Raw genomic sequence first — 27,527 nt, 5'->3', positions numbered from 1 at the left:
TGACGTCCACCACAGCAGGGGGTCCTGTGCCCACCCGAGCACAGTCCTTGAGCCTTCAGCTCCCCCAGGGCAGGGCCACCAGCCCAGCCTGAGTCCCCAGCCAGCCTCCAGCCCCTTGACCGCAGCACAGGCCGGCGTGAGAGGTTGGGCTGAGTCTCCCCACCATGAATATCAGATTAAATCCCCTACCCGTGGTGGCTCGCCAGCTTTGCCAGCAGAGTGAAGCTGCAGCAGTCAGCACGGACACACAACAGGTTTGCTGATGCCTGCAAATCCCTGCCCTGGCTCTGCTCCCCGTGTCTGCGCCAGTTGCAGCAGTGCTTGCAGCACCTACCGTGCGGTATTAAATGGACTGAGACAGCTTTTCCTAAGTCTGGTTGTGCCGTGGGCTGTCCCCTCCCCTAGAGCTAATTGCATTTTTTCCTTCCCTTGTCCAATTCTGCCAGCCATGGGCAAGCAGACCCAAACCAGCATCAGCACGGCTTCCTCCAGTGCCCAGGAGGCTGTAAAGGGGCTGAGGCAGCGTGGGGGAAGACAGCCCCCTGCCCAGGAGAACTGAGAGCCAGACAGCAGGGAGAGAATATGCTCAAACCAACCATTTATAGAGAACAGGGCGCACCCTCTATGCAGCACGCGGTGTCCTGGGCACCCCCTGCGCAGCAGGACTGTGACCCTCACCGTGCGGCTGGCAGTGATGCCCGGGGCAGCCCTGCCGGGTGCTGTGTCAGTAGGTGAAGCCGGCCTCATTGTACACGGTGAACACCTTCTCCAGAGCGCACAGGTAGGCAGCGGTTCTCTGGTCCAGGCCCAGGTTGTACCTTGTAGCCATGGTCATAATTTGCTAGAGAGAGAGGAGAGCTGTGAGGCCGGTGTATGCTGGGAGGGTCTGGGGGCGAGGGGTGGGCAGAGGACGCAGAGGAGGGTGCAGGCAGTGCTACGCGTGCAAGCATCAGGCCAGGCCCCGGGAGCACCCGAAGGGGAAGAGGTCACCTCCACACCAAACGACCAAGCGGGCTGTTCTGTAAGACCTGGAGCCATCTACGAGCGGGTCTGGAGATGCTTTCCCACTGCTGCCCCACAGCACTCCCCTGGGGACAGACCCTGCGCCCACGGGTGAGCTTCACGCACACCACTCGCTGCCGAGCACGGCACGCAGCCAATTCCCTGAGGGGTGGCATGAGACCCCCCCACCCAGCAGTGCCGGCACCACCCTGCACCCACTGGCTCATCTAAGCAACCCTGGAAATGGGGAACACAGGTTCAGGGGGACGGAGAGAGGGACAGGGACCCAACAGCAACAAGGGACACTGCTGAGCATGAGGCTTTACTCAAAGGGTGGACATAGCCACCACTGGGAAGATGAACCCAGGCCTCGTGCTGACCTCAGATACCCCTCAAATACAGCACAGAGCCTCTGCAGCGAGGCGAGGGGCCCGACAGCAGGGATGGGCGAGGCCAGGAGCCCGTGGAGGTACCTTGGCTGACTGCTCCATGGTGTAGGCCAGTCCCGAATACACGATGTCCTTCTCTGAGGCACCCTGAGGGGGAGAACAAGTGAATCCTTTGTGGGAAAGGATAGAGGTTGGCTCCCGAAACCCATTTATCAAACACAGCCCCTCTGCTCGGTGCAAGACCACCACAGGTGATCTAAGCTTGGCTTGCCACCTCTGCAGCTGGCTCCAGCACATGGCTCGGCTCCCAAGGGACTCCCTGCAGCACCCAGCAGCACCCTCAGATGGTAGGGCTGTACCACCATACACAGCATCTCCACTCCATCCCCTCCACTAGTAGAACGATAGCACAGGGGGTTCTGTGTGTGCCACAAGCTCAGCTTTCAGCACTGGGACGGCAGACATGAGTGTCTTGTGAATGTGAAACAAGTGAGCCAGGACAACCCTCCATGGTTGTAGACACTTACAGTCACGCGGGCCTGGAACTCTGGGGACGGGACGATGGGGATCTCCCCTCTCGCCTTGCCAAACCACTGCTCCAGGCTGTGCTGCACTGACTGCAGGAGGTGGTAGCTGGATTCCCGCTCATACTTGAAGCTGAGGCGGCCGTAGCTAACGTGGTTCAAGTTCTTCAGCCACTCGAAGAAGGAAACGGTCACACCACCTGCATTCACGTACACGTCCTGCCAAGGGCAGTACACGCTTCAGATTTGCTGCTTAGGGTGACCCCAAGACCCATGACCCATCTGGGGATCTCTCCTCCTCTGCCTTGGGTCCCTCCCCATACTCTTGGGCTCTGCCCTCAGAGACAGTCCCGAGGTTACTGGGATGGCTGAATCCTAGAGCCACGGTGGCTCTGCACTGCCTCTGAGCAGGGACACCAGCTGCTCTGGCACCTCGTGTGATGTGGCACGGTTTGCTGTTGGCCCATCAGCGGCCGCAGGACATCCCGGTGCTGGCCAGGAGTCTATCGCTGCTGCAGCCAAGAACCAGGAGGGTTCAGACGGGAAACCAGCATCTGAGATGTGCTCAGGAGCTGGGGGCAAGGCAGGGAACAGGCTGACTGAGAGAGCACCATCAACGCTGCCTGATCCCAGAGCCTGGCAGAGCCCAGCTGGATCCACATCAGTGCAGCTGACGCCACCGTATGGCCCTAATAGCCACGAGCCCACCATCTCCCCTTGTGTGTGGGGATGGACATACCGGGATGACCAGGATGTTTCTTTGCAGGAATATCTCATGTGCTGCTGGTGTAGTGGGGCCATTGGCAGCTTCTGCAATGATCTGAGAGCACAAGCAGAGCAGAGGTGAGATAGGCGGAGGAAATGAAAGAAGAAACCAGTGACAGGCTGCTTTCCCTGCTGCTGGATCCCCCCCACCAGGCCACTTCTGGTGGCAGGGGTCTGGGCGCTCACCTCCCCACTGAAGCTGTTCAGGATGAGCAAAAGCTCAGACCTCATGTTTCACACAGAATGATTAAAGGCTCAGGCTGCAAAAGACCTTGGCTGTGACAGAGTCCCAGGTCCCAGCACGCCCTGTCCCTTTGGTCCCTAGAGCTCACGGTGAAGGGAGGAAGCTGGTATTCATAGTAGTCCCCTACTTTGTTCACTCTTACCTGCTGCCTATGATTTTCAGTGTCAACACTGTGACACCCAGTACCTTCGAGGATACCATCTCCCCTGCCCTGAGGGGAGGATCTGATACAGCAATGAAGACTGAGGATGCCAGAAGAGCCAGCCAAGGTCACTCCAACAATCCTTGCTCCCTGCCAGCAAAGGGAAGGGCTCAGGTTTTCCTCTTCCCCTGAATTATGTGACCTGCCACCTCTGCCTCAGGCTCTGTCCCTCTGGCACAGCGGGCGAGCTGTCAGTGCAGTGATGTGACACCTCCCTGGGGTGCTGAGTGCCAAAAGCGAAGGTTCGTCTGGGCTGCTGTCACTCGCACTGATGCAGGGCCTGTTGGGAGTGTGCGGCACGAGCGGTCTGTACCTTTGCTTGCACCCGGGGTGCATTCTCCCTCGTGAGCTGCTTCTCAATAGCGGCAGGGATGAGGATGTCACAGGGCACCTCCAGGATGCTGCCATCACAGGGCTCTGCTTTTGGGAAGCCAACTATGGTGCCGTGGCCCTGGAACGAACAGGAGAGCCCAGCTGGGCCCAGCCTGGCAGCATCGAGCACTGCCCTCAGAGCTGGACTCTGCAGAAGGTGAGGGGCAGCCCCCTTCTCCATGGGCGTTTCAGAGACAGGCACTGACCACCCCCCCCTAAGAACAGGGGCTGGGTTGACTGGGCTTAACTCACCTGCTCATAGTCTTCTAGCTCCTTGGGGTCGATCCCTCTGGGATTGTAAATGGCTCCGTCTGTCTCCCCAACACAGACGCAGCGGGCTCCATACTCGTGCAGGTACTTCATAGTGTGCAGCCCCACTTTGCCAAAGCCCTACAGCAACAGAGAGCAGAGAAGGTCTGGAGAGAGGGAAGTCATGGGGACAAACACTGAAAACTGACCTGCCGCTCTGGTAACAGCCCCCTCTCAGGAGCTTGAGCTGAGAAGCACAAATAGGAACCCCTGATCTAGCAGTTCTTGGTGAATATTTTGGCTGGATGGAGACTAGGACCTGGCAGGACAGAGATCTCCTTGGCTAGTTAGAGGGTTGTGAAAAGCAGAGCCCATGGGATAAAGGTTTCTAGCTCAGCCTGTCTTTATCACCTCCAGAGCTCCTGGACACTATGTTCCAAGCACAGCGTGCTGTTCAGCTTCTAAGAGCCGATCTCAACAGAAAACAAATCCAGTGAGAAACAGTCCCTTGGTGGGCACCACACAGCTCCTAGGCATGATGCGAGCAATCCTCCTGCACCTCACACTGAGGGGGTGCGATTGGCTGCCATGGCACCAGCACGAGGCAGGGCCATGGGGGTAGCTCAGCTCTTCTTACGGGAACAGATGATTTTGCACTGTCTGCCCCAAAGTGCTTGCCAGCTTGGTACAGCTCCCAAAAGCAACACTGGTTCCTGAGACTGCAAAAACATCCCTCAAACACAGCAAAATTATACAAACAGTAGCCAAGGACTTCAGCCTTCTCATTCTCTGCTGCATCAGCGAAGTAGAAGGATGCGTGGAAAGGGAAGGGATGAGCAAAGGCAGGGCCATTCCTGAGGGCGCTGCGGGCAGCAGCTCCGGGTGCAGCCTCGGTTCAAAGCCTCTTCCCCGTGGCAGGGAGCTGCGTCGAGGAGCAAGCGCTCGGAGGGAAGCACAAAGTGCCGGCCACAGGCAAGACTTCAACTGCGCGGTTTCCAGTTTATTTCTCCCTTGCAGAGAGCAGTGGCCTCAGCAGGAAACAGGCAGCTGCGGGCAGAGTGGGCAGTGGATAGGGGCAGCAGGGCCTGGCCGAGAGCAGAAGCTCCTGGAGCTACAGCAGGGGGAAGCACTTCACCGCAGTTCCCTGAGCTGCAGGGAAGAGAAGGTCCTTCCTGGGAGGAGAAGGGAAAAGGCAGGGCTGGCACCCGCAGGGTCCCACCGAGCTCCCAGGTTGCTGGGCAAGACAGGCCAGCGCGGGCCAGACCCACAGAGCACCCAGAAGAGATGGGGGCTGCACCCACAAGCAGGACCTTTGCTGTGGGTAACATCATGGCTCGCTGCGGCTGGTTTGGAGGTGACAGAAACGTGACGTCACTGGGTTCGGCTCTCTCCACCCAGTCTGGCAGAGCCCCCTGTGTCCTGCCACCTCTCTGCTCTGCCTGCCGCGCAGACGAGGGTCAGTCGCAGCTTCCATTTTATGAGCAATTTCAGGCAGGATGACTACAGAGAAACCTTGGGAATGCCTGTGCGGTGTGAGCGCCACGGCATCCCTGGACCTCTGCACGCAGCAGGTCTGAAAAGCTGCTCAAACGAGTGCGAGCTGCCACAGGGTGAGGAGAGATTTGGGAGATCATGTCCAGGCAGCACTGAGACTGAAAGCTCTCCTGGAAAGGAGGGGCAGAAAGATCCCGAGGAAGTGTCCTCTTCAGAGCTGTAGCTGGGCTGAGCGCTCACCTGCAGCACAAAGGTCTTGCCGGGGAAGCCGGGGCTCAGGCCGATGCGGTCCATGTAGTCTGTGTTGGTGATGTAGTTCTCAATGCCATGCAGGACCCCCCGCCCGGTGGCAGAGTGTCGCCCGTGGATGCCTCCCTGGCTGATGGGCTTTCCTGTCACACACGCCTGGGCGTTGATGTCCTGCGAGGCCGGGATGGGGAGAGCAAAGGTTAAGGTCTCACCTGGTGCAGGTCCTCTAGATCGGACTTTCCCCAAGCCTCAGCTTCCCCCACCCTCCCCTAAGCCTCAGTTAAACCTAAAGCAAGTCACTGGCAAGGGCCTCTGGGCACGAACCCTCATAGTGCCCACGGCATCCCAGGGTCCAAACCAGCACTGTCGGAGCTTACCCGGTACCCCAGTGTGTGGGTGTAGCTGTCAGCTATCCAGGACATCTCCCGCTCCCCAGTACTGACATCAGGGGCCAGCACGTCAATCCCAGGCCCTGCGGAGGTAGAAAAATCTGTCAAATCCTGTCTTTGCAATTCAATTGCTTTGCTCCAACCAATGGCACATGCACAGCCAGGTGATTTCCACAGGCTGGTCATGTCCTTGGGCGCACCAAGGAGTCCCCTGACCAAAGTGTGGTGCTGCCCATGCCCCAGGGCCTCCCCAGCTCCCCTCAGGCATGAACGTCTTTGGCTTTCGCAGGGTCTTTGCTGTGTCCCTTCCCAACACTTTCAAGTAAAGAGGGAATGTAAAGGTCTTTGCCTTGTGACCAGCACCCACTGAGCTCTCTATCATGCGCTGAGGCAGGAGAAGCCTTCATTCCTCTCTGCAACTGCACAGGCCAGTGGGAATGGAGGGTAACGTGCAGGTGAGACCCCTGCCCAGCAGTACCTGGGGGGCAGCCTGGGCCAGCCCCGCCATGCTCAGCACCGCATGAGGCTCCCCCTGCTCCAAATTCACAGCGCAGGCAGAGCAAAGCAGTGAACAGACAGCAGAGCACCAGGGCAGTGAGCGCCACTGCCCAGTCCCTGCCTGCGAGCCACACGCTGCTTACAGAATGGGGACAAACCCACTCTCACCTATAAATCCCTTCTTGGCCATTTCTACGGTAAAATGCCTCGTTATTTTCTCCAGCTCATGTTCCTGTGCAAGAAAAACAAAACACAGTTGTTACTACAGGCCCCAGGAAAAATCACAGAGCCGCGGTACAGCATCCGGCAGCTGCCCTGCCCTGCCTGTACAGGGCACACCCTGACATCTCCAGGGAGTTAATTCACAGCGGCTGGGGACCCTGGATTGAAAAAAAGAGATGTGTGAACTCCTGGTCCCTTTGCTCACTGCCCTTCCAACCTCTCGCTGATCTGCACCTTCTCCCAGCACAGCAGGCAGCAGCAGGAGCGTCCCTACTCCAGGCTCCTTCAGTGTGTGTCTGGCCAGATGCACTCACCCACAAACCAGAGTTCACCACCCCTCTCCCCGCCCTGAGCTGCTTTTCGCAGTTGCTGGGTGAGCGTTACTCACTACAAGCATCTCCCCCTGCCTGTCAGAACGCATCGCTGTGATACGCACGGAGAGGAAGGGCTGTGCAAATGGATCGTGAGTTATGGGCTGTTGGTGGGGGAAGGAAAGGAGTGAACTCACCGAGTATTTTCTCGGATCGATCCTCACACCCGCCATGGCACCACCAAAAGGAACATCTGGAAAAAAACAGGTAAGGCAGACAGATGTTCTCTGCCTGCTCCCCTGGGGGAGAAGGCGACCACAGCAATCGTGACCTTGTTGGTGAATCCAGGCAAGGGTCCACCGCTTCCCCACGCCACACATGGCTCCCCCCTAACACCACGCGGCCTCTGCGGAGCGGAGCTGAAGGCAGGACAGGATACAGACGCTGAGCCTGCCACCAACGCCACCAGCCAGAGCTGAATCCATGACAACCCAGGCACAGAGACTGCATCTGAGAAGCACGATGCTTGACGCTCCCTGATTAACACGAACATCCCGGACTGCCAGTGGCATATTCTGCAGCCACAGCAAGCCTTGCCCTCGCACATCTGTGCCCAGAGGAACATCCTGCACTTCCAGAGCACTTCTGATTTTCAAAGCATCTAACGAGCTTTTCTGACTCACAGTATCACAGCCCCATCCCATGCCCAAGTCACCACGTGCTTTACATTCCCCTTGTACTTACCCACTACAGCGCATTTGTATGTCATTAATGCAGCCAGAGCTTTTACTTCATCGACACCGATTGAGCTGCTGAAACGAACCCCTGGGAAAGGAGAGAGAAGAAATGAAGAGTCCCTGCCTTTTTACCACAAATGGCACAGAGGCATTGTAGGAAAGGCTTTGACTCTTCTGAAAGAGCAGCATCTAGTCGCAATAGGTGATCAGCAATTGTTCCTCCAGATCACCACAGAATGGAAAGCAGGTTCCTACCGGCTGGCCATCCCACAGACACAGGCCTTTACTGTGGTGGCACCTCAAGCAGCGCAGCCGCAGCACGGCGAAAGCCTCAGGCTAAGGGCGAGGGGACAGGAGGCTGGGACCCCTCAGGCTCAGAACAGCCGTCACCGCTTGGAGGTGTGTTTAGGGCAGTGAGTATATGGTGTTTAGGATGAGGAGTCAAACGCACACAGGGGTGGCCGCCAGCCGCACTGTTCTTGTGCTCCAGTGTGAGCAGCTGGGCTGCAGCTGAGGTTGGCAAAGCTGCCTCCCCCAGGGCGCCCCTCGTCATTCTGGAGGATGCATCCGAGGGCGGCATCCTCCTGGCCACCGCCGTAGGCATCCCGGCCACCACCGTGTTAACGTAGACGCCCCCCGCTCAGGCTCCTCGCTCCCTGAGCCACGCGGGGGTGAGCCCCGCAGAGCCCCACGCGCAGGGCTGGGTAGGGATGGAGAAGCGTGTAGTGGGGCCGTGGCTCCCTGCCTCACCCCCTTTGCAGGGCAGGCGGTGCTGGCTGTGCTGGGCCCGCCAGCCCCGCACCACCTCCCAGGCGCCGCTGTCCCTGCGCAGGGGGAAGGCCACCTCCAGGACATGGCTGCAGCGCCGGATGGTCTCCAGGAGCCCGCGCACCCAGGGCAGCCCGCCCCGCCGGGCCTCTGCTGCCGCCCCCACCTCCACCATGGCAGCCGCTCGCCCGTAGAAGGCCTCCACCACGGCCAGCAGCCCGGGGGCGTCAGGGCTGCCCCCCGCCAGGCCAGCCGTGCCCCGGCACCACTGCGGCACCGCCACGGTGCCCCCCCGGCCCAGCCGCTGCCCTGCCGCCCCCAACATGGCCGCCACCACCCCGCCGCCCTGGCAGCAGCCAATAAGAGCCGCCCTGGGTGGCTGAGGGCACGCCCTTCAGCAAACGGCTCTCTGATTGGCTGATCCCCGCCGGGATGGCCGGGGGGAGGCGCTGTGGAGAGCGGAATGGGCGGGGCGGGTACTGCAAGGCTCTTCTGATTGGCTGATTCTCTGGCCGATGGGAGATGGGAAGATGGGGGTGGGGTCTGCACAGGGAGAAGGCGGCCCCCAAGGGGCGGGGCAATGCGGGGGCGGGGCCAGTTGGGGCGGGGCCAGCCAGGAGCAGGGCCTTGTGCGGGGAGGGAGCTGTGGGGCAGGGGGGCCGTGGGGCGCTCGCCCGGCTCCCGGGGCCTGCACAGCCCCACGCCGCCATCCCAGCAGTGGGGGCTGGGCCTCCCTGAGCCCCTGTCCCTGCCCGTGTCCCCCGGCTGGCCCTGGGGCCGTGTCCCCGCCTGCACCCGGAGCCCTGCCCGCACCCGGGAGCATCCAGGGCAATGCGCTCGGCCGCTGGGATGCGGTGCCCTCCCACCCTGCAGAGCTGGGGCAGGTCCACCCCAGGCACGGGCTGTGTTTCGGGTCACCCAGGGCAGGGTGTGCTGGCAGGGATCAGGTGCCACCCCAGCACCTCTGCGCTGAGGCAGCTGGGAATGCAGTGCTATTTTTAGGGTGCTTGGTGCTTTTGGATCTCCCGGTAGTGTCTGTCATCCCAAGGCACTCGCAGCTCTGGGCACCCTGTGGGTCCTCCCACCAGCAGCATGGCCCGGCCTGGGGAGGGGAGCCCGGGGGGCAGCATGGGATGCACGGCTGCGGTCGGCAATGGAGCCTGGTGCCCCCGGGTGTCCCCTGCCACTCCCATTTGCCAGCACCCCATCAGCTCTGGAGCCCGGCCTCCCTGCCCGCAGATAACGTGGGCAGCCACGTGTGAAGGCGGCGCAGCAGTGAATGGCCGCGAGAAACCCATCACCTTCCCGCTGGGCAGCCCTGGAGGGGGCACGTTCCCTGGCCAGACCCTTTTGGCTGTGTCCCACTGCTCCCCGGCACAACCGGGCACCGTCGAGACAGACGGTGCAGAGCTAAGCCTGGGCTGAGCCGTGTGCCGGCCGCGTGTGCCTGCCCGCACCAGCGTGTGCGGGCGCCAGCGGCATGCTGGCGGCTGTGGGGGAGCCCGACGCGTTCACGTGGCACTGCCCGTGCGGGCGTGGGAGGTGGGCCGCGGCGCCGAGGGAGGGGGCTGCCATGCTACCTGTGCCGGCAGCCCCCTCCACCGAGGGAGAATGCGCTTTTCAGGCAGCTGCCTGATTCCTCGCGCGCCGGCAGCGCGGGAGTGCGTTGCCAAGGCAATGGGGACCATCTTACTCATCCTCCTCGCTATTGTTCTCCTGCCAGCCCCGAGGTGCCCGGGCGGTGAGAGGAGGAGGAGGAGGCAGCTGGTCTGGGATGAAGGCTGCCTGCAGGGAGGGGAGGATGCTCCCCGCGACCCCCCCGGCCAGCCCCAGCAGGGATGGGGATGCGCTGGGTGCCGAGATGCCGATGGGGACGGGGAGAGCAGCTGTTGGCAGAGCTGAGAGCGGTGGGTGGAAGCAAATGCCAGCAGGATGCGGCCCCACAGCCCCCCACCCCATGGCAAAGTCCCGGCCAGGGGATGTGGGACATTTGGGTCTGCTCCTCTGCCAGGACTTGATCCGGCCCACGGAGCCCCTTTTCCCTCCCGGGGTCTGTGCCCAGGCTTGGGTCTGATCCCACACGGGGCAGCATGGGATGTAAACCCATACCTATGCCCCACACTGTGCTCCTCCACCACTGCAAGTGGGCAACTGGGCCCAGTCAATGCTGCGGGACTGGGACCAGCACACAGGACCATGGGTGGGGAGGAACACCTTGAGGGGGGGACACACTGATGGGTGCAGTGATGCACCCTCACACCATCCACCCCAGCCACCCATTGGGGTGCCCGGCAGTGACATGGGGGTGCCTCGCTCTACGCTGGGGGGGGTAAGGCAATGCTTTTTATTTTATTTTATTTCCATATCCTGCCTCCCTATTTTTAGCCTTCGGGGTTTTGTTCCAGCCTGGCTGTTTACTGGAAGGAGCATTTCCAACCTCCCCTGTCTCCAAGCAACCAGGTGTGCCAGCTCCCATTGTGCCTGCCTCACCCTATAGATCTATAGGGCCGGGGGGGGGAGGTGCTAACATTAACCCCAAGATGTTAGCACCTCCCCCCAGGCCCTATAGATCTATAGCTCCTGCCCCAGCGCAGACATCCCCAGGGCAGGGAGGGGATTCTGGCCCTATGGGGTGATGGGGGGCAGCTGGGGGATTTTGAGGGGGCATGCTGGCGGGTTCTGGGGGGGATGCAGGGATGCAGGCGAGGCGAGCAGGCCGCCTTCCCCCCCGCAGCGTGAGCGGGAGTGCGTGGGAAGGAGTTAGACAAAGCCTGAGCCCGGGAGCAGAGGCAGGCGCTGCCGGGAGGGAGACGGGGACGTTCTCCCCTCCCCGTCCTCCCCCACCCTTGGGCGAGGGGTGCGCGGGAGCCCACCTCCATCCCCGCCGCGGTGGCACATTGTCCCCGTCCCTTGGGCTGGTTGGGGTGCAGCCCCCCCCCGGTGATGACTGGGAGGGAAGCGGCCGTCTCCATCACCAGGTAGGAGGGGGACCGGGCTCTGTGTCGCTGTCACCCCCACCCACGGGACCCACGCTAAAGGTCGGGGACCCACGGGGCAGACCGGAGCCGGCCATGTGCCCTGCTGTGCCCGGGGGGTGCCGGGGTGACCGTCCCTGGGGGATACGGGGTGGTGCTGCTGGGGGGTGCCGGGGGGCTGTGGGGTGATGGGGCTGTCGCAGGGGTGATGTCCCAGGGGGTGACAGCGATGACCCCGGGGGGGGGTGCCGGGACCCCCACGCTCCCCGCGGCAGCCGGCCCTCCCTCGCCTCCCCACCGCTGCCCGGGGGCGCCGGGGCGGGCGGCAGCCGGGGGGAGCGGCCCGGGGCGCGGTACCGCCCCCGCCGCCGCCGCCCCACGCATGCTCGCCACCGCTGCCGCCGCCGCGCCGGAGCCGAGCGGAGCGGAGCGGGACGGGACGGGACGGGACGGGAGCGGGCGGGAGGATCCGCCGCCGCAGGTAACGGCGGCCCCGGGGCGCACGTGGTGGGGCCGGGCCGGGCCGGGCCGGGCGCTGCGGCCGCCGCCGCCCGCCCCGTGCTGGCACCCGAAGGGCGGGGGGCGGTGGCGCCGCGGGCCCCGGGACGGGCGGCGGGGGCGGCCTCCCCCCGGGCGGGGCTGCCGCGGGGGCGGCTTTGTCCGGCGCTCGGCCGGGGAGCCGGGGCCGGGGCGTGCACACGCGTGTCCCTGCGTGCGGGTGAGCCCGCAGCCATGTGCCGGCGCGTGCGTGCCTGTGCGTGTGCACACGCGTGTCTGTGCGTGTGCACGTGCCTGCGCGTGTGCACACGCGCGTGCCGGGGCTCGCAGCTCCTCCGTGGAGCGGCAGTACCGGGGCTGCGCGCCCAGCCGCGGGCCGGGCAGGGCGCCCACAGCCCCCCGGGACGTAGGGTGCTGTCCGGGAAGGTCGGGGTGCGGGGCGGCACGGCCCCCTCCCCCCCCGGGAACGGGGTGCTGCGTGGGAAGACAGGGATGGGGCGGGGGGTCATCGGCTCCGGGACCCCGGCGCTGCTGGGCGGCCGCGGGGGGGGGGGGGTCGGTGCCAGCCTGGTCCCTGCTCCTGCCGCTTCCCTTGGGGGGGGACTCGCTCCGGTCCAGCTGCGTCTGCTCAGCTCTGCCCTCTCCGGGACCCAGAAGGGGCCATGGCCGGAGGCGTGGAGTGCCCCACGGCTTTGGGACACGTGTGCTCCCAGCTGCGGAGGGACTCGCTGGCACTGGCAGAGCTGGGGGGCTCCCAGAGAACTCGGGGCTTCCCGCCATGCTCCTGCTACAGGGCTGCCCCACAGGGCTGGGGAGGGTTTGGGGCCGGTTGGGTGACACCAGCCTGTGTCCCCCCACTGTGCTGGGGTGCCTGCCTGCAGCTAGCTCTGCGCAGCATGGCTGGAGCATGACGCACCCTTGACATGGGGCGTAGGCACTGAGCTGGGGGTTCCTGTGGCCGGGGGACACACATCACTCCCAGCTCCAGGGACACTGGTCCCAGCGAGTGGAGAGAAGGGCTCGGGCTGCCCCGCACCCCTGCTGTGCCCTGCAGCCCCCCTTGGCCCCCAGGCCTGGCTCGCTCTCACCCCACGCTGCGCCCAGCTCCCCACTGGCAGGTGGGGGGTGCCAAGCCCCCCAGTCTCTCAGCCTGGTGCCCGGGGCCACGCTCCAGCTGCCGCTCTCTCTGCAGGAGTGCCTGCGCCACGTCTTCCCGCTCCTGCAGCCGCAGCAGTGCCTGGGTCCCGCTCCTGGTCCGGCCACGCTGGGGGAAGGCTGGCTTTTACGGTAGGCGGCCGATACTGTTCCTCCCTTCCTGTGGGGCCGGGCACTGGGTGCCACCACGCAGACTGTGCCAGGGCCGGTGGGTGCTCTGGGTGGCCGCCCAACCTGTTGTCACAGGTGGCATGGAGAAAAACAGTTGGCAACCAAGAGGGGCTGGGGGTCCATGCGCTGCTCCCCCCTCACTGCCCCATCCTCTCTCTTGCAGACCCGCGGTGGGACTAGCATGGGAGAAGCCTTCCCTGGGCATGGGCAGCGCTAAGGAGCCCGAGGGGCTGCAGCTGCTGAGCCGCCAGGCTGGGGCTGAGGACGCCTGCGAGCCCGGCGCCCGCGAGCCCGGTTGCCCGCTGGCAGGTGAGTGCCTGCCTGGCTCTGGCTGTGCCACGGAGGGCCATGCCATGAGGACCTGCTGCATGGTTGAGCTGGAGGCCGAGGGCACTGCAGCTGGCCCAGTGGTGGAGGAGAAGGCACCATCGCCAACAGGACCGCCTCCCGGCACACTTCTCCCGGACACTGGTGTGGAGCCAAGCGTGGCGGCAGCGACAGGGAGCTGCGGGGGACCAAGCAGTGCTGCCCCTGCCTGTGGTCCCACGGGGATAGGGGGCCCTGGCGCCCAGAAGGAGAACGCAGCCCCCCTGTCCCCCCTGCCCGAGCCCTGCCTCAAAGTGCCCAGCAAGGACGCAGGGAGCACACCGGCTCCTGCCAAACACGTGGCATTCGTGGAGCCCGCTGCGGGCGCCGGAGCAGCTGAGCTGCCAAGTCAGGAGCAGCCTCAGGGTGGCACAGGGACATCCCTGGGCACTGCACCCCAGCCAGGGCGCGGCGAGGCTCCCAAGCACCCCCAGGGGGGCACGGCAGCCCCCCCCAGTGCCAGCACTGCAGGGAGTGGGGGCCGAAGTGAGGCAGGGCCGAGTCCCGCTACCCTGGGCCAGGGCAGAGCTGAGGGGAGCCCAGCCGGAGATGCGGATGCCGGGAGCAGCCAGCAGCCCCGGACAGCCAAGCTGCTCTGCGAGTCCTACTCCTTCGAGGTGACCCCACCGCAGGACACCGGGATGCAGGACACGGGGACGCAAGTGGACAGCCGAGTGTCCCTGGTGTCGGTGGCCTTGAGCCCCATGAGCCCCCCAGGCGGGGCTGCTGCCTTCACCTTCCCCAAGAGAGAGCTGGGCTCTGCTGTCCCCCCGCGCCTGGAGCCCTCCAAGAAGGACGCGGAGATGCAGGTGTCCATGCCCGTGGAGACCCGCTCAGTGGCCACCGGGCCCATGACGCCAGTGGCCAAGTCCCCACAGGCCTCGTACCCTGAGGTGCATGTGAAGGGGACGGTGGTGGAGGAGGCTCCAGAGCCCATCCGGGAGGTGAGCTGGGACGAGAAGGGGATGACATGGGAGGTGTACGGGGCCTCCATGGAGGTGGAGGTGCTGGGCATGGCCATCCAGAAGCACCTGGAGAAGCAGATTGAGGAGCATGGGCGGCAGGTGGTGATGACCCCACAGAGCACCCGCACCGGCTCTGTCAAGGGAGCCCCCCGCAAAGGCGAGGCCAAGAGGCAGCCCAGCATCTTTCGGGCTCTGCTGCAAAATGTCCGGCGGCCCCGGTGCTGCTCCCGTGCTGGCCCTGCCATGGAGTGAGCCGCTGTCCACGCTGGCGGGGCAGGGGTGCCATGGGGAGGGGTCCCTGCCCTGGCATCCCAAGACACCCACTGCCGGTGTGTGGGGCTCCTGGGGCCGGGGTGGGCATTGATGGAGCACTGCTTGCTGGGGCAAGGTGTTTCCTTTGGTGGGGGTCCCCCTGCCAGCCTGGGGTCCCCCTGCCAGCCTGGCCCCATGGAGGTGTCCTGGGACATGAGGCTGGTGCCACGTCTCTGTGCTTGGTGGCTTTTTTTAGCATGAGGAAGCATGAGGCTCCTTCCAGCTGGAGGCAGCTGCTCCTGGGGCATCTACTGCCTGTGGCACAGGTCTGGTGACGGCTCAGGGTGGGCATGGGCAGGTCGCTGCTGGCTCCCCTGAGCTCTGGCCTGGCTTGTGCCCTGGGCAGCAGCGTCGCTCCCTGTGCTGGAGAGACGCTGGCGCATCACGGTGACACCGCTTCGCCTGCCCAGGGCTTGGCCACACTCTGACCAGCCCACTGCTGTGCACACGCAGGTTCCCTGTGGCTGCCCAGGGTGGGGGCATTCAGCCCAGCCCGCCACAGCCCTGTCCTCTCTGCCCTGCTGCTGTGCCGTGGGTGCCCTGGAGCTGGGAGGACGTGACCACGCGGGGCACCAGGACAGATCTCAAATGAGAGAGACTGGGGCCAACCACACCTGCAGTGGAGAGCCGCTCGTCCCTGTCACTGTGGCTGGAGGCACTCGGGAAGTCTGTCCCCATGGCCCCCCAGCCCCCCTGCCCAGGGACCTTCCTGGGGGCAGTCATCAGAGCCCAGAGCACATCCTCGCCACGGCTGGTGGTGGGGATGAAACCTGCCCTGCCGCCGGGCCTGTCCAGCCTCCCCAGTGCTGGAGAGGCCCTGTGTGTGGGGGACGTGGGCACGGGTCCCTCCAGCCCCGCTGGCTACTCTCCCCCACGGCAGCTGGGGATGTGCTGGCTGCAAAGCGCTGCCACTTTATACAGCTGGGGTTTTACAGGGTGGGGGGGAGGGGGGCTTTTATTGAACCGTGTTTGCATTTTTGGAGCTTTTTAAGAGACACTTTCAGCTGTGCGCGACCTGCCTGGAGCCACCTCCTTCCCTGGTGGCCTGCGGGGCCGTGACCCTCTTTTCAAACACTTCTCCTATGTTGCCTGTGCCCCGCCGGGCTGGAGAGCATCGGGAGCAAAGGGTCGGCGTGCAGGGGGGTGAGCATCCCTGCGGCTGGGTGAGCATCTCCATGGCCAGCAGCACCGTGGCATCCCACTGAGATGTGGGACCTGGCCCCGTGCAGAGGGACCGGCCCCACAGTGCTGCAGCGAGGGGGGGCCCAGGCCTGTGCCCAGCGTCTGATGGCAGGAGGCTGCAAATGGGGGGTGCTTGGGGAGCTGCACCATCCCCTCTGGGCAGAGGTGCAGGAGGGCTTGAGGTGCCGGGGGCACCAGTGCAGCTGCTTCCCCTCTTTAAGGGGCAAGTCTTGGCCCCCCCCCAAACCCCCATCCTGGGGGTTGTTTTGCCCCTGCGGGGCTGTCTCTTGCTCTGGGAGAGTGCTGTGAAGGGCTCACTGAGGCGCCAGCTTGCAGCCAGGACTGCAGCCAGTGCCCGCTCTGTGCCGTGGTGCTCACTGGGAGCCAGCTCTTCCCTGTGCCTTGGGCTGTGGGAGCAGTGCCACGGCCACACAGGGAAGACCAGGAGCCCTGGGGCATCCTGCCGCCACCCTGTCCCGGGCTGTCCCCCACCTCCAGCCCCTCGCTGCCGAGCTGCGGCACACCGGCGCTTCGAATTCATCACATACTTTTTTTTTTTTCCTCTTCATTTCTTTTTTTGGGGGTGGGGGGGAGGAAGGGGGCGGGAGGACCAACCTGTCAATGTGGATGTTGGGTAATAAAACCTTGCACAAACCTCTGCGCGGGGCTGCCTGCACCTCCCTCCCCCAGGGCTGAGCGGGGCCAGGGGCCAACAGGGCAGCCCAGGGAAGGGTCCCGGGGACAAGAAGCCAGGCTGAACCTTGCGGTGGCAGTCTCCTCCCCTCCAGTGCCAGCCTGGCCTGAAACCAGCACCTTGTGCTGGAAGAGATGACCCCAAGTTGGCTGAGCCCCCCAGGCAGATGGGCTGATGGCCACAGGACACTGTGACCCGCGTGGAACAGGTTTATTGCCAGCCTCTGAACACAACATCACCAAAGCAGCTGCCTGAGTCCCGCTCCGGCCCCACTGCTTCCTGCGCGCCCGCTCACAAGTCCGTGGTGGTGAAGGTCGTGTTGATGTACGCTGTTTTGGTGGGCTCCTTCAGGTTCAGGGCGGCCACCAGCACCTCCTCGTCGGTGGGGTCTGTCAGCTGCGCTTTGCCCTGCTGCAGGAGGAGAGCGTGGTCAGAGGGGATGGGGACAGGGACACTCCCATCCCTCCCAGGAGCTGGGGGCTGTCAGGGGGATGGAGAGGAAGCAATATGAGGGGTCCAGGAGCTCCATGAGGTGTCCACAGCAGAGAGGAGGGGACGTGGGGTGTGGTGGCAGAACTCCCTGCTGGGCACCAGCAGCTCTTTGCACACTTACCATGGCCTTGAGGTTGTTGTCCCCAGGTGCATTTACTGTGTTTTCATCCAGGGAATTCACACTGTTGAGAGTGGAGGGTGGGGGGTAGAAGAGGGCCCAGGCACTGGCAGAGTGGGTATGCAGGGTGACGGCCTGGTGGCCTTTGGGACCTGCCCGCAGAGCTCACCTGGCCACAGAGCTGGAGTCCTCGTGGAAGCCCAGGTCGTGGGAGGGATCGAGTGAGAGGTTCAGCATGGGGTTGGCCCTGGCCAGGGATGGGTGGCAGGTGAGTGACTGTCCCGTGGGGCTGCGGGGTCAGCCCGGGGCAGCCGTGTCCCCCAGGCAGGAGGGGTGTGACAGCAAGCCCTGCAGCCCCTGGGTGTGGGGACATGCCTGGGCTCTCCCCTCCTGCCGCAGGGAGCCCCCCCACTCACCCCTCTGCATTGTACTGGTTGGTCCCAGGGATGCCAGCTCCCTGTTGTGCCATGGCAGGGCTGAACGTCGTGGCCACCTTCAGAGCCTTCATTGCACTCAGCTTCCTCTTGTAGCTGCAAAGCCCAGGGATGGGGTGGGTGAGAGGGGCAGGGGAAAGCTGGGCTGTGGGGTGGGGTGGGCATGAGCAGGATAGAGGGTAAGGATGGGTCTGGGGGTGCCGGTGAGGATGGGGGCAGTGCGGTACCTCCTAGTGGTGAGAACCAAGACCAGGGTCATGATGAGGATGAAGATGAGCAGGAACGCTGCCAGCCCTGCGATGATGCCGATCAGCTCCGTCTCCCTGGTGGGCTTCACCACCTCCCCGGGGCCCTGGCGCAGAGCAGGGGTGAGGGCACAGCCCCAGCCAGTGGACTCCTCCCCAGCCCCACACAGGGCTGGTGCCCTCTCCCTGTGCCCCTTGCCCGGCCCCACTCACGATGACAGCCAGGCCCAGGATCACCAGATCAGCCAGGCCCCGTGGGTCAGACTGTATGAGCCTGCCGAGGAAAGCAGAGGCATGAGCGGCTGGGCCGGTCCAGGCGCGTGGCAGTGCCCATGCACGGCCCCCGCCCCGGCACACACATGCTCAGCTGGTTGACGTCCAGGGCAGTGCCATTGCTGTAGACAAAGTACGCCTCCATCACTGACTTGGCTTCCACCCTGCGGGATCAAAGAGATGGGGTGAGCGGGGTGTAGGGCACGGTGCCCTGCCCCAGGGTGACCCCCCCTCCGATGCCACCGCCACGTCCCCTTCCCCACCACCTGCATGGCCCCACTCACTGGGAGGCACGGGTGTCCTCTATGCTCCGGATGGCCACCACATAGACCCCTGCCTTGGTCACCGTAGTCAGGGCCCTAGGAACAGGACGGATGGAGGGAGGCTGGGCCGGGAGTCCTGCCGCTCTGCTCGTGGGCATGGGAAGCGGCTGGACCCCCTGCAGCCCCTGGCTCTGGTAAGGACCTGCCTGCCCCGGTCCCTTTCATGGTCCATGAAGCTGGGAGACATGGTCGGTGGGTCCTGGCCTGCATCCTTGTGTCCCCTGCTACACAGCCGTGCACCTCCCCCCTCCCACAGCCCGACACTCCTTACACTTTGATCTTTTCAGAGTTACTTTGGACTTCATCCACTGTTGTCGTGAACTGGAGGCGAACACGGTAGCTCTGATCCACCGCGAAGATCTGCACGGGAAGAGCAGGGGTGAGCAGGGCTGGGCAGGGTGCAGGGCATCCCCGGACAGGGGGATGGGGGTGACACTCACATTCAGCACGGTCTGTGCTGTGTGTGCTGGCACCTCGCTGTCCCGAGCCTCCACTGTCACCTGGTACTGCCCCTTCAGTGAGCCATCGAGGTTGCTGGCCACCCTGCAAGGATGGGGACATCAGCGATCCCATGGGACATCCCCGCGAGGGCACCGCCATCCCCCAAGCTCCACCCTGCCACCATGCCCAGGGCAAAATCCTGGGATGGCTTTGTCCCTTTGCCAGCCTGTGCTGGCCCTGCCTGCACCTCTGCCTTGCAGCAGGCAGGAGCCGAGCCGCATTCCCCCCACCCTGGCCCAGACCCATGGCCTCACTGGATGCTTCCAACGTAGCTGTCCTGCTCAGGTGTTGTCACCACCTTGAAGAGGTTCTTGAAAGGCCGGCTGACCCCGTTGTCTTCCACGAGCACCACACTGACAATGGAGAAGGTGATGGTTCCCCTCAGCCCTGAGTCAGCATCTGTGGCCTGCAGGGACAAAGCATGGCAAGAGCACGGATGGGAATGGCCACTGCCTGCCCATGGCAGGGACAGGCAAGCCCCAGCTCCACAGACTGGGAGCTCCTCACCCTCACAGTAGCCACTTGCAGGTCCACAGGAGAGATTTCGGGGACAACCACTGCCAGGGACAGACAGACAGATGGACAGCACGGTCATGCTGGTGTACAGCCAGGCTTGCTGCAGACCCCATATCCTGCACAGCCCAGGGGCTCAGCAGAGCTCTGAGCATCCCCCCACTGCCCTCGGCCCCACAGCCTTCATGGAAAACATCGAGTAACCCCAGCCTGGCCCCTGCACCTCTCACAGCCCTGCCCTGGCTGGTGGAAGGTCCCCACCTTCCCCCACATGCAGGTGCGGAGCGGAGCCCACAGAACGCACCAGCCCTGTCTGCTCACCAAAGGTCTGCAAGATGGGCAGGAAGAGTGGCGTGTTGTCGTTCACATCAGTGATGAGGATCCTCAGGGTTTCTGCAAATGTCCCAAAAGCAGACATTGGTGACATCTCCAGTCACCAACAGAGCAGCCCTGCAGCACCCTCCTCTGCTGCCCATGGGAGCCCCATCTTCCCAGCAGGCTCAGGTCCCTGTAGCAGGACCAAAAGAGCTGGGGGGACACCCTCCCTCCATCGCCAAACTGCCTGGCTCCTGCCCTGCTCCCCACAGCTCCTCCTGGGAGGTGGGGTAGAGGCAGGTCCCACTGCCCACCGTGCCCAGTGGTGGTGGAAGGAGTGGGGAGTGGGTGCCGTACCATTCCGGCTGTAGCGGTTGCCCTTCTTGGTGTACAGGTCTTCAACCCGTAGCGTGAGCACCACCCTGTCACACAGCTCGTAGTCAATGTCCGAGCTGTTCACCAGCACCAAGCCATTGGGTGCCAGCACAAACCAGTCCCAGCACACCTCCCCAGCGCTGCTCGCCCCCTTGAAGCAGGTGACTGCCAGCTCCTCGAAGACCAGCGAGTGGTTGGTGTCTGGGTCGGAGGCAACCAGCGTGTGGACCAGACCCTGCTGCGTGCCGTTCTCGCTCACGTGCACATCCTGCAGCGAGGCTGGCAGGATGGTGGGGGGCTCATCGTTGATATCTAGGATGTGGACCACCACCGAGACGTTGGCAGTGTCCCCCATGTTGTCCGCGGCCGTGTTTTCTGCCAGTACCACCAAGAAGAAGAACTTCTGCTGCAGGGTGTCATAGTCCAGGGACATGTCGGGGTCCACTGACAGCTGCCCACCATAGTACCCTGGCCCCAGGTGGGACGAGCGGATCAAGAAGTTGCTGGAGCCACTGCCCCTCTGAAGTAGGAAGGAAATGCGGGAATTGATCTCCGTCCGGTCAGCATCTGTGGCCTCCACCTCACCCACGAGGGACCCTGCAGGTGGAGACAGACACTCAGTGGCCAGTGGGCACTGACTCTGGGGCACCGCTGGTCCCACGAGCCTGGCCACGCAACTTCTACCTGGAGAGTCTTCAAAGACTGAGAACTCATAGGACTGGTTGAGGAACATGGGTGCGTTGTCGTTCGTGTCCTGCAGGAGATAAAGTCCATGGTTGTAGCCGCTCCAGGAAACAGGGTCCCCCACAGCAGGCGGGGGACAGGAGCGTGGACACGTGCCTGCCCACAGGCAGGAGGCACACAAGCCCTCTCCTGCATCTCTGCATCAACTGTTCCCTCTGCCCCCACAGAGAATGTGGGGACATGGTGCCCCTGCCATGGCCAGGGATCTCACATCCCCTCCCTGCCCTTACATCCCAGCTCCAAGCCTCCACCTGCCCCAGCGTGTCCCCGCTTGTGCCCAGGGCTCACCCCCACAGTGATGGTGACGTTCACCGAGGTGTGGAGCCTCGGCACGCCGTGGTCATACACCTCCACTGTCACCACCACCTGTCCCCGTTCATCTTCCAAGGCCTCGCGGTCCAGTGGCTCCTTGCTGTGCATCTCACCCGTGGCTGCATTGATGGTGAAGTTGTTGCTGAATGGTCCTGGCAAGATCTTGAAGCCCAACTTGCTGTTGCGGCTGCCAGGCTCGTCGTTGTCGATGGCCTGAAAAGGTCAGGGGCTGGAACGGGACTGTCCGGCACCTCGGGGACAGTCCCTGCTCCTCTCCAACAGTCCCCCCATCATCCTCTCCACCTCCAGCAGCGCATACCTGGATCTGCGTTCTGACATTCTGCCCCTCTTCCACTGAGATGAAGTAGGAGCCAGTGATGATGGGCGCCATGTCATTGTCGTCCAGCACAGTGATCTCCAGCACGGTGGTGCCCACCAGATTGCCTCCATCCTTGGCCTGGAGGTTGGCGTAGTAGATGGAGCGAGTCTCCCGGTCCAGCAAGCTCCCATTCTGCACCAGCACTGCCCCGGTCATGGCATTCACCGTGAAGATTTTACAGCTATGGCACACACGGAGCCGTCACCAGGGCTCAGGCCTGGAGCCCCCTCGCTGGGATGATGCCCCAGTCGTGGCTGGCCATGCCCCTACGTACATGCTCTCCGGGAGCAGCTGGTAGGTGATCTGGCCCAGGACACCGCTGTCCGGATCATAGGCCTAAAACAGACAGAAAGAAGCATCCGGTCAATCCACCTCAGTCCCCAGGGCAGTGATGAGTCTGGGGCACCAGCTGCTGGCAGTGAGCACGCCAAAAACGTGGCCCTGATGGACATGTGGTCCCACACCCTGTGTGCCCGCTGGTACCGTCTCCTTCCCATGTGCATGGAAAGACCAGTGCCCTCAACATGAGCTGCACCAGCAGTGCCAGGCATGCCCAGCGCCCTGCTTGGGGGACATAAGCTGTGCCCGCTCCCTGCCCAATGCCTGACCGTGATGTTTGGGGAGATGATGGTGCCAGTAGGGCTGTTCTCCATCACGCTCAGGTTGTAGGTGCTCTGGGGGAACTCGGGGATGTGGTCATTGCTGTCAATGAGATCGATGGTCACAGTGGCCGTGGAGCAGCAATCCGTGGGGTTCCCCATGTCATTAGCAATGATCTGCAGGATGGAGAAAGGACAGTGTCTCGCATGGGTTCCCAAGCATGAGATAGAGACCTGTAATACTCCAGCCCAGGTCCTCTGAACGAAACAAGGTGCCAGGGCAGAGCCATGTTCTGCTTTGGCTTTTGAACCCTGCAGGAGAAGGGCTGTGTCCTCTCTGTGCCCCAGCATATGCAGGGAGCAGGGACTGTCCCCATGGCGAACCTGCACCACCATGACATGGCTTATCTCATAGTCCACAGAGGATGGGTCTTGCACCAGGAGCTGGACCTCTCCTGTGCCCACAATTTTTGTGGGGGAGACAGTGAAGGCGCTGGCATTCGGACCCTGCAGGTAGAGCTCATAGTTGCTGTTGATGCCCTGCCGGGGAGAGACACACAGGAGTGAGGGTGGGTAGTTCAGCCAGGACAGGCACTTGCACCCCAGCCCGGCTCCCTGCACAAGCTCCCACCTTGTCCGGGTCATGGGCAACGATGCTGAGGTTGGACACGGGCAGTCTGGAGGAGGAGTGCTCTATGATGTTGCCCCTGAAGTTGTTCTGGGCACTGGTGGAGAAGTCGCAGCTGGGAAGGGAGCAGTGGTAGAACTGGGGCTTGTTGTCATTGACATCGGTCACCATGACTGCCACCATGGTGCTGGCCTGTGCCACCTTGCCGTGGATGTCCAGGTTCTTCTCACGCGCCTGGGCAGGAGGAGAGAGTGGGTTGGAGGGGCCCGGTGAGAGGAAGAGGATGGGGTTCCCCTTGCTGCCTCCTACTCACCGTGACTTCCAGAAGCACTTCCTCGCTTGGCAGCTGCTCACGGTCCAGGGGCCCACTCACAGTGATGGTGCCCGTTGTGGCACTGATAGCAAAGGGGACACTGGCATCTAGGGCAAGGGAACATCAGGAACCAGCTGCAGCCACTGGGAAACGCAGGCCTGGCCCTCTCTCTGCCAGCAGGGCAGGCTGGCAGCGCCCGGGAGCCCAGAACCAGTCCCCATGGTGCCCCTTGCTTCCAGATCACTCCCCCTGCCCATCCCACCCTGCCACTGCTCACCCCCTGCCCATCCTGCCCTGCTGAATCACTCACTGGTGATGCTGTAGGAGATTTCATCATTCACCCCCGTGTCTCTGTCCACGGCGGTGACAGTCAGCACAGTGGTGCCCTGCAGGGACATGGCCATCAGGGCAGAACCCATGACGTCTCCAGCTGCCCCCATGCCTGGTGGTCCAGACACCCTGGGGCATCAGAGCCCCCAGGGAGGGCCAGGGGTAGGGACATGCCGCTGGGGCAGGCGGGCTCCTTACCAGGGTGCAGTTCTCCGGCACAGAGCCGGAGTAGGGCTCGTTGAGGAACCGTGGGTCCAGGTTGGGCAGGTCACGTATGGTCAGGGACAGGTAGGTTGAGCTCTGCTGGAAGGTCAACACGTTGTGCAGCAACCCCCCGCCATCCTGGGGAGCAGAGCACCCATTAGTCCCATGGCACCCTTACCTGGCAGCCCTGCGCCCCCAGCCCGGCTGGCTCCCACCTTGGCAAGGATCTTGAGCTGGTAGAAGGTATTCGTGGCATAGTCCAGTGAGCCATTGAGCACCACGCTCCCGTTGGGTAGGATGTAGAAAAGCCAGTGATTCTTCCCGCTGTCTGGGATCACCTGGGCAGGGGGCATCACCCCGTGTCACCAAGGCAGGGAGCAGAGGTGCCCCAGCAGAGATTGGGGCTCAACCCCCATTCTACTGCCAGGCTTGGCCCACGGGACGTGGGGACCCCCTACCACATGGCTCATCCCCAGCTTGCAACTGTTCAGCACCTTGCACCCGTTGCCCAATGGGTGCAGAGCCAGCACTCCTGACCCGACACATACCCCTGCTCCCCCAGAGCCATGGGGCTGCCCCCAGCCGGGTCCCCCAGCACCTCTGCCCCACAGAGGTAGCTCAGGGGTGGATTTCAGGTATGGCATGCCCCACTGCGATGTACTGCTGCTCTCCAGCAGGCATGAACCCCTCCTTGGTGCCGGGGAGCGGGCAGGCTCAGCCAGGGGAGATGCCAGGGCCTGCCCTGGCTCATGCAGTCGAGCCACATCATCTTCCCGTTGGCACAGAGCACTTGCTGCAGAGGTCCTGGGACCCCCAGTGTTTTCCCGGCCCCCCACACCCCAGCACACTGAGCCCCCGGCCAGGGCAATGCCTGGGGTGTTGGGGCTCAGCCCTGCACTCACCTCCTCAATGCTGTAGCTGACTTTGGAGGCGTTCCCGGTGTCGCTGTCATTGGCAAACACAGTGTAGATGATGCTGTTGAGTTTCGTGTTCTGGGCACACAGAGGGGTGGGTGGTGGTGGCATTGCCCGGGAGAGCAGAGGGGGTGGTGCTGGGCCCAGCCCCTGCCAGCCCTGCTCTGGGGTGCCCTGGCCCCGCAGGGCTCCAGGGGCTGCCCAGTGCCGTGGGCCATGCAGGGATGAGCTGCTGCCCTTGCTCACGCTGGGCAGAAGCCGGATCCCCCCTGCCACCCTCCTGGGGCTCCCTGGGGGCAGGGGCTGCACCCCAGCCCTGTGGCTGCCAGAGGGGGGTCGGACTCAGCCCCACACCCCTTCTGCACCCTGATTCGGCCTCATCCTGGCCCAGGCTGAGTGGCAGCTCGGGCACTCCCTGATAAGAAACTCGTCACAAGGGCAGAGTCCCAGCCATGCGCCAGCGCCTCGGACTGGCACAGAGGCACCCACCGGGAACTGCCCCGGCACGGAGCGCTCCCAGGTCAGCCTTGCCAGCTGCACCATTGCCCCACGCCCAGGCACACCGTCACCGCATGCCCAGGTGTGGGGTCACCCCGTTCCCAGTGCACTGTTGTCTTGCTGCCGGCACACCCATGCACCATGCACACAGGAGCCACCCAGAGCTCCTGCCCTGCTGCCCACAGGGGCCGAGAGGTCCCAGGAAGGTACCTCAGGGATGAAGGTTTCATACGGCAGGTACTGGAAGACTGGGGCGTTGTCATTACGGTCCTCCACGATGATCGTGAGCTTTTTGGAGACCTACCAGGTGTCAGGGAGGGCACAGGGTGAGTGCGGGAGATGGTGCGTGGCAGAGCTGGGTACAGCTCTGGCACCCTGCGCCCCCTCAGCTACGAAGCCAGCCAGCATCACCCACCCCTGGGCAAAGCCCACCTCCAGGTCCCTTCCCCACCGAGCCTTGTCCACAGCCCCTCTGAGACCCTACTCCCCTCCCCATCCCCATCACCCGCTGCAGCCAGCCAGCCCGTGCCCTGGCACTCACTGCTTCATTCTTCCCATCGAACACCTTGACGATGATGGTGAACTTGGGCAGGAGCTGGAGGGACACAAGGCAGGACTTGGTCAGGGCCAGGTGGAGCTTGATCCTTGGATGGCTGAGCCCCAGTGCCCTCCCACCTGCCACCCCTGGGTGGGATGATCCTCCCAGACGGCTCTCCCACCTGGAGCCGGGCTTTGAGGCCAGGGAGTGACCCACAATACCGCCATGTGTAGCTCTCCCACAGAACTCAGGCTCTGCCCTCCGTCCCTGTCACCCCAGATCCCCCAGCTCAGGCAGGGACATCTGCCCCGGTCTCTGCCCTCACCTCACGATCCAGGGAGTTCCTCAGTGTCACGTTGCCTGTCTGGGCATCGACAGAGAAGTAGAAGGCATCTGGCCCACTGATGCTGTAGGTGAGTGGGTCTCCATCTATGTCAGTAGCCATCAGCTGGAAAGCATGCTGGCCTGGCAACACAGGCAGCATCAGCCCCTGCCCAGGGCCCCCCCGGCCACTCCTCCTGCACCCCGGGGCCTCCCTGAGGCTGCCCCACTCACCCAACTCCAGGTCCTCGGGCACGTAGACGACGGTCATGTTGAAGAAGGGGACTGTGTTGCCTGAAACTACAAGGAGGAGGTGTGCTGAGCACCATGCCTGCGCCAGGCTCTGCCCGCACCCTGCACCCCCATGCTCGGCAGCACCTACCTAGCTCCAGCCCCAGCTCCCTGCTGTAGTTTGGGTCTCCAGGGGAGGCAGGGGAACCCACCACCCCTCACCTTCCTCGTGCTCATCCCACACCTCCCACCTCCAGACCATGCTTGACCTCCAGCTGCAGCACCCATGCTGGGTGCCATCCCCGCTGCCCAGCCCCCTGCCTGCTCTGCCTTTCCCTGGGGCAGCAAGGTTGCCTTGGGTCTCCAAGGTGCCAACGGGCTGGGCAGCTGTTCTGGTGGTCCCAGCTGCCCTCAGGGAATTTGGAACAAGTGTTGGGGGCTGAAAGCATCTCCAATGCCTCCTGCCCACCTGTGCCAGCTGCCAAGCAAAGTCCTCACCTGCCACCAGGAAAAAGGGGAGCAGCACCAGCGAGCGCCACGCCATCCTGCCAGCGGGCCTGTGGGCACACACCAGACAACCAGAGCCTTGAGGCTTGTGGCCGCCTGCTCCCACCGGTCCCCCCAAACCCTTCCTGGGGAGCAGCCCCTGGGGCAGGAGGGGCTCTGGTGGGGACAATCCCCTCCGCTGAACTGGGCTGGTGAGCAAGCACAAGGCTCCATCCTGCACCCCCAGGCACTGGCTCTCTGGGGACATGGCATGGAGGGACAGGGTTGGCCTCCAGGTGCCGGAGACCATGGGGATGCTTGGAGACCCCAGGAGCCTCTCCTGGGCATGGCTGGAGGCTCCATCGCTCGGGCTCAGTGGGGCCACCCCAAGCAGCACTTGGAGCCCAGGAGCAATCCGTGACACAACCGTGGTGTCCCCCTCCTTGTGCCACAGCTCGTGGGCAACCCCACAGTCGACAGACACCCCCACCTCCCCCTGCGATGGACCGTGGGGGCCAGGGTGGGGGCCGACATCCCTTACCTGTGGCCACGTCGCTGAGGATGCTGCCGGGTGGGCTGCTCTGCACTCGCACCCTGACACTGCCAGAGACCTTTGCCTCCTGCAGTAAACACGTCCATCAATTATTAACTGCAATTAAGGGGTGAGAAATCGCTCTCTCATCTTCCTTATTCCTTGTGCTCATCCCC

General features: G+C 63.5%; 3 protein-coding genes across 3 annotated transcripts; 1 reads left to right on the top strand and 2 right to left on the bottom strand.

Moving 5' to 3' along the window:
• Positions 1-581: 581 nt before the first annotated feature.
• On the bottom strand, positions 582-7,712 carry LOC143165920 (glutamate dehydrogenase 1, mitochondrial-like). The gene is made up of 11 exons (XM_076349786.1): positions 7,655-7,712; positions 7,108-7,163; positions 6,546-6,609; positions 5,868-5,962; positions 5,482-5,661; positions 3,751-3,888; positions 3,440-3,577; positions 2,655-2,735; positions 1,919-2,134; positions 1,476-1,538; positions 582-841 (listed from the first exon to the last, which is right to left on the bottom strand). The coding sequence occupies exons 1-11, from the start codon at positions 7,677-7,679 to the stop codon at positions 725-727; spliced, it is 1,173 nt and encodes a 390-aa protein (XP_076205901.1). The 5' UTR covers positions 7,680-7,712; the 3' UTR covers positions 582-724.
• A 4,060-nt stretch (positions 7,713-11,772) lies between these two features.
• Positions 11,773-15,820, top strand: GPRIN1 (G protein regulated inducer of neurite outgrowth 1). Its single transcript, XM_076350429.1, has 3 exons — positions 11,773-11,871; positions 13,081-13,175; positions 13,378-15,820. Exons 1-3 carry the CDS (start codon positions 11,773-11,775, stop codon positions 14,795-14,797), a joined length of 1,614 nt encoding a protein of 537 aa, XP_076206544.1. The 3' UTR covers positions 14,798-15,820.
• A 1,106-nt stretch (positions 15,821-16,926) lies between these two features.
• On the bottom strand, positions 16,927-27,402 carry CDHR2 (cadherin related family member 2). The gene is made up of 32 exons (XM_076350090.1): positions 27,361-27,402; positions 26,832-26,890; positions 26,337-26,402; positions 26,107-26,246; positions 25,785-25,838; positions 25,454-25,543; positions 24,734-24,823; positions 24,047-24,169; positions 23,826-23,969; positions 23,608-23,683; positions 23,298-23,404; positions 22,988-23,218; positions 22,741-22,896; positions 22,366-22,533; positions 22,032-22,093; positions 21,698-21,938; positions 21,355-21,591; positions 21,007-21,076; positions 20,305-20,919; positions 19,954-20,025; positions 19,627-19,676; positions 19,374-19,525; positions 19,059-19,161; positions 18,890-18,978; positions 18,580-18,654; positions 18,382-18,459; positions 18,236-18,296; positions 18,005-18,129; positions 17,760-17,873; positions 17,513-17,590; positions 17,347-17,407; positions 16,927-17,144 (listed from the first exon to the last, which is right to left on the bottom strand). Exons 2-32 carry the CDS (start codon positions 26,875-26,877, stop codon positions 17,025-17,027), a joined length of 3,894 nt encoding a protein of 1,297 aa, XP_076206205.1. The 5' UTR covers positions 26,878-26,890; positions 27,361-27,402; the 3' UTR covers positions 16,927-17,024.
• Between the last annotated feature and the right edge of the window lie 125 nt (positions 27,403-27,527).

Source organism: Aptenodytes patagonicus, chromosome 12 (assembly GCF_965638725.1).
Source record: "Aptenodytes patagonicus chromosome 12, bAptPat1.pri.cur, whole genome shotgun sequence".
Lineage (NCBI taxonomy): Eukaryota > Metazoa > Chordata > Aves > Sphenisciformes > Spheniscidae > Aptenodytes > Aptenodytes patagonicus.
This window is presented reverse-complemented; position numbering and strand designations above follow the sequence as displayed.